Raw genomic sequence first — 328 nt, 5'->3', positions numbered from 1 at the left:
CACGGAGCGGAGCGTGGAGCGGCAAGCATCCTTCCACCGAGCCCTCGCCTCCGGTGAGGTCCCGGGAGCGGGATGTCATCTGGATGCGGTGGGATGGGGTGGGAACAACCCCCCCCTTCCCCCTCTTACCCTCATGCTGTGGCGTTTGAAGACGTTGTGGCGGTTGAGCGGCGGGGTGTGCAGGGAGCTGGCTGGAGACTGGTACTCGATGGGGCTGGTGAGCGTAGGCGAGCTGGCACACAGACCCTCGGGCACCTGAGGGTGGGCAGGGGGGGCAGCGGGGCGGCGCGGGCACAAAACAAGGCGAGGGGGGGGGGTGACGGCGGAC

At 69.2% G+C, this 328-nt stretch overlaps 1 protein-coding gene across 1 annotated transcript in view; it reads right to left on the bottom strand.

Moving 5' to 3' along the window:
- The window catches only part of PTK2B (protein tyrosine kinase 2 beta), a 51,621-nt gene that overhangs the window by 4,420 nt on the left and 46,873 nt on the right, over positions 1-328 (bottom strand). Inside the window, exon 19 of the mRNA XM_035900728.1 lies at positions 130-320. Coding sequence (XP_035756621.1) covers positions 130-320 — 191 coding nt within the window. The remainder of the gene's footprint in view (positions 1-129; positions 321-328) is intronic.

The sequence above is a fragment of the Egretta garzetta genome, unplaced genomic scaffold, assembly GCF_000687185.1.
Source record: "Egretta garzetta isolate BGI_Z169 unplaced genomic scaffold, ASM68718v1 scaffold218, whole genome shotgun sequence".
NCBI classification, from domain to species: Eukaryota; Metazoa; Chordata; class Aves; order Pelecaniformes; family Ardeidae; genus Egretta; species Egretta garzetta.
This window is presented reverse-complemented; position numbering and strand designations above follow the sequence as displayed.